Below are 1,808 nucleotides of genomic sequence, written 5' to 3'. Positions count from 1 at the left end.
GTCCTCCAGTGTCTCCATGTCCTCCAGTGTCTCCACGTCCTCCACTGCTATCCGTCTGACTGGATCAGAACCAGAACCGGATCAGAACTCAAAGTGTGACTGATTTGTTTGTTTTGTTTCGATCTTTAGCTTTTCTTCTAGATTATATTCATATTATGGATAAAATATGTAACTTGATGATTTAATGGAGTAAAAGTAAGTACACCCTGTAATCGGTTCTGGTGTTTCAGATTCATGTTGCTGGTCCAACTGGGTCCAGAACCCAGTGTCTGGGTCCAAATTGAAGGCTGCTAACCCGCCTCACTCAGGTTCTGTTGGGTCGTCCTGTGGTTCTGCTTACACTGAGGTCTAATCCGGTCCGGTCCGGTCCGGTCCGGTCCGGTCAGCCTTATTGGGTTTTCAGTGGCTTGACCGTCAGTGGAACCATCAGAAGCTGATGTTCTGATCTGCTTGGACCCAGAATGGTGGTTCTGTTCCAAGACTGGAGCCGGACTCCTCCTGTTGTGGTTCTGAAACCAGAGGTTCGGGAGGTTCCGAGTCCGTCGCAGCGGCACCTCCAGGCCTGCAGGGGGCGGTACCGACCCAGTAACTCGATCAGCTCAGGAAGAAAAGCAGCGGAACCTTCGAGGACGTGTCGGAGTTTCCGGTTCTGTCTGAGCTGCTCCCCACGCCGGCCCGTTACCTGGTCCTGGTTCCGGGTCCGGTCCTCCTCCAGCGGCGTTTGGTTCCGGAGATGCGAGTGTGTGCGGGTCTGAGCGGGCCTCTGGTCCTGAGCATGGTTCTGGTTCTGGTTCGGGGCTGGGAGGCGGACCTGGAGCTCCTGGACCTAGTAGAGGAGGTTCCGCAGAACTTCTACGAATTCCTGCACCTGGACAAGGTGAGTCCGTCTCCATGGAAACCCGGGACCGGCGCCACGTCACGGCCCGGTCCGGGTTCTGCTGCCAGCTGGTTGGGAAAGCCGAACCCACACAGAACCCGTCCGGGGTTCTTGAGGTTCCGGAGGTTTTCCCTGGTCCTCCAGGCAAGAAGCCCAGGTTCGGGACTCGGTTCTAGAGAACAGATTCGGGTCCAGATGTGCTGGTTCCGGTCCAGCAGCCGCGGAAGCGCTAAAAACAGAGGAAGCCCCGGAACATGAATGATCATTATTCTTATTAATAAACTGGCTGTAAACAGATTTAGTTTATTTCTATCGCACGTTTCCAACAAACATCACAAGTAGATTAATGATAAACTAGAAATCAAATTAAATGGAGAGAAAATCAGACAAATATAAAGATTCCAGAAGCTAATAGAATAAAAACATCCAGTTTTCCTCCATCTTTACTCTCTAGAACTGGAGTTGAAGGTCAGAACAGATGAGGACCAGTTGGACCCGAATCCGTCCAAATGTTCCGTCCAGCCTGTCGGCGGCGAGGCGTTTCAGTTTGACGTCATAAACAAAGTCCTGCTCAGAGAATCGACAGTAAAACGTCATTAAATTCATAACTGATCACATTTCAAATAAAACCAACCTCTCAGGGTTTCAGCCGTTTTACAGTTTGTTCCAGATCTGTGGTGCATAGAAGCTGAATGCTGCTTCTCCTCGTTTGGTTCTGGTTCTGGATGCAGAGCAGAACCAGAACCAGAACCAGAACCTGAGGGTCAGGAAGGTTAATACAGCAGCAGATCTTTGATGTGGTTCTGATCCGTCCAGTGATTCATCAGGATCTACAGTCTGTCCTCTGAGATACACACTGTAGATCTGGGTGGTGTAGATCTGGGTGGTGTAGATCTGGGTGGTGTAGATCTGGGTGGTGTAGATCTGGGTG

At 50.8% G+C, this 1,808-nt stretch overlaps 1 protein-coding gene across 1 annotated transcript in view; it reads left to right on the top strand.

Moving 5' to 3' along the window:
• Nucleotides 1-584: 584 nt before the first annotated feature.
• dnajc1 (DnaJ (Hsp40) homolog, subfamily C, member 1) overlaps nucleotides 585-1,808 on the top strand; it is a 5,052-nt gene continuing 3,828 nt past the window's right edge. The window contains exon 1 of the mRNA XM_008403085.2: nucleotides 585-877. Coding sequence (XP_008401307.1) covers nucleotides 734-877 — 144 coding nt within the window. The 5' untranslated portion in view covers nucleotides 585-733. The remainder of the gene's footprint in view (nucleotides 878-1,808) is intronic.

The sequence above is a fragment of the Poecilia reticulata genome, unplaced genomic scaffold (genome assembly GCF_000633615.1).
Source record: "Poecilia reticulata strain Guanapo unplaced genomic scaffold, Guppy_female_1.0+MT scaffold_290, whole genome shotgun sequence".
NCBI classification, from domain to species: Eukaryota; Metazoa; Chordata; class Actinopteri; order Cyprinodontiformes; family Poeciliidae; genus Poecilia; species Poecilia reticulata.
This window is presented reverse-complemented; position numbering and strand designations above follow the sequence as displayed.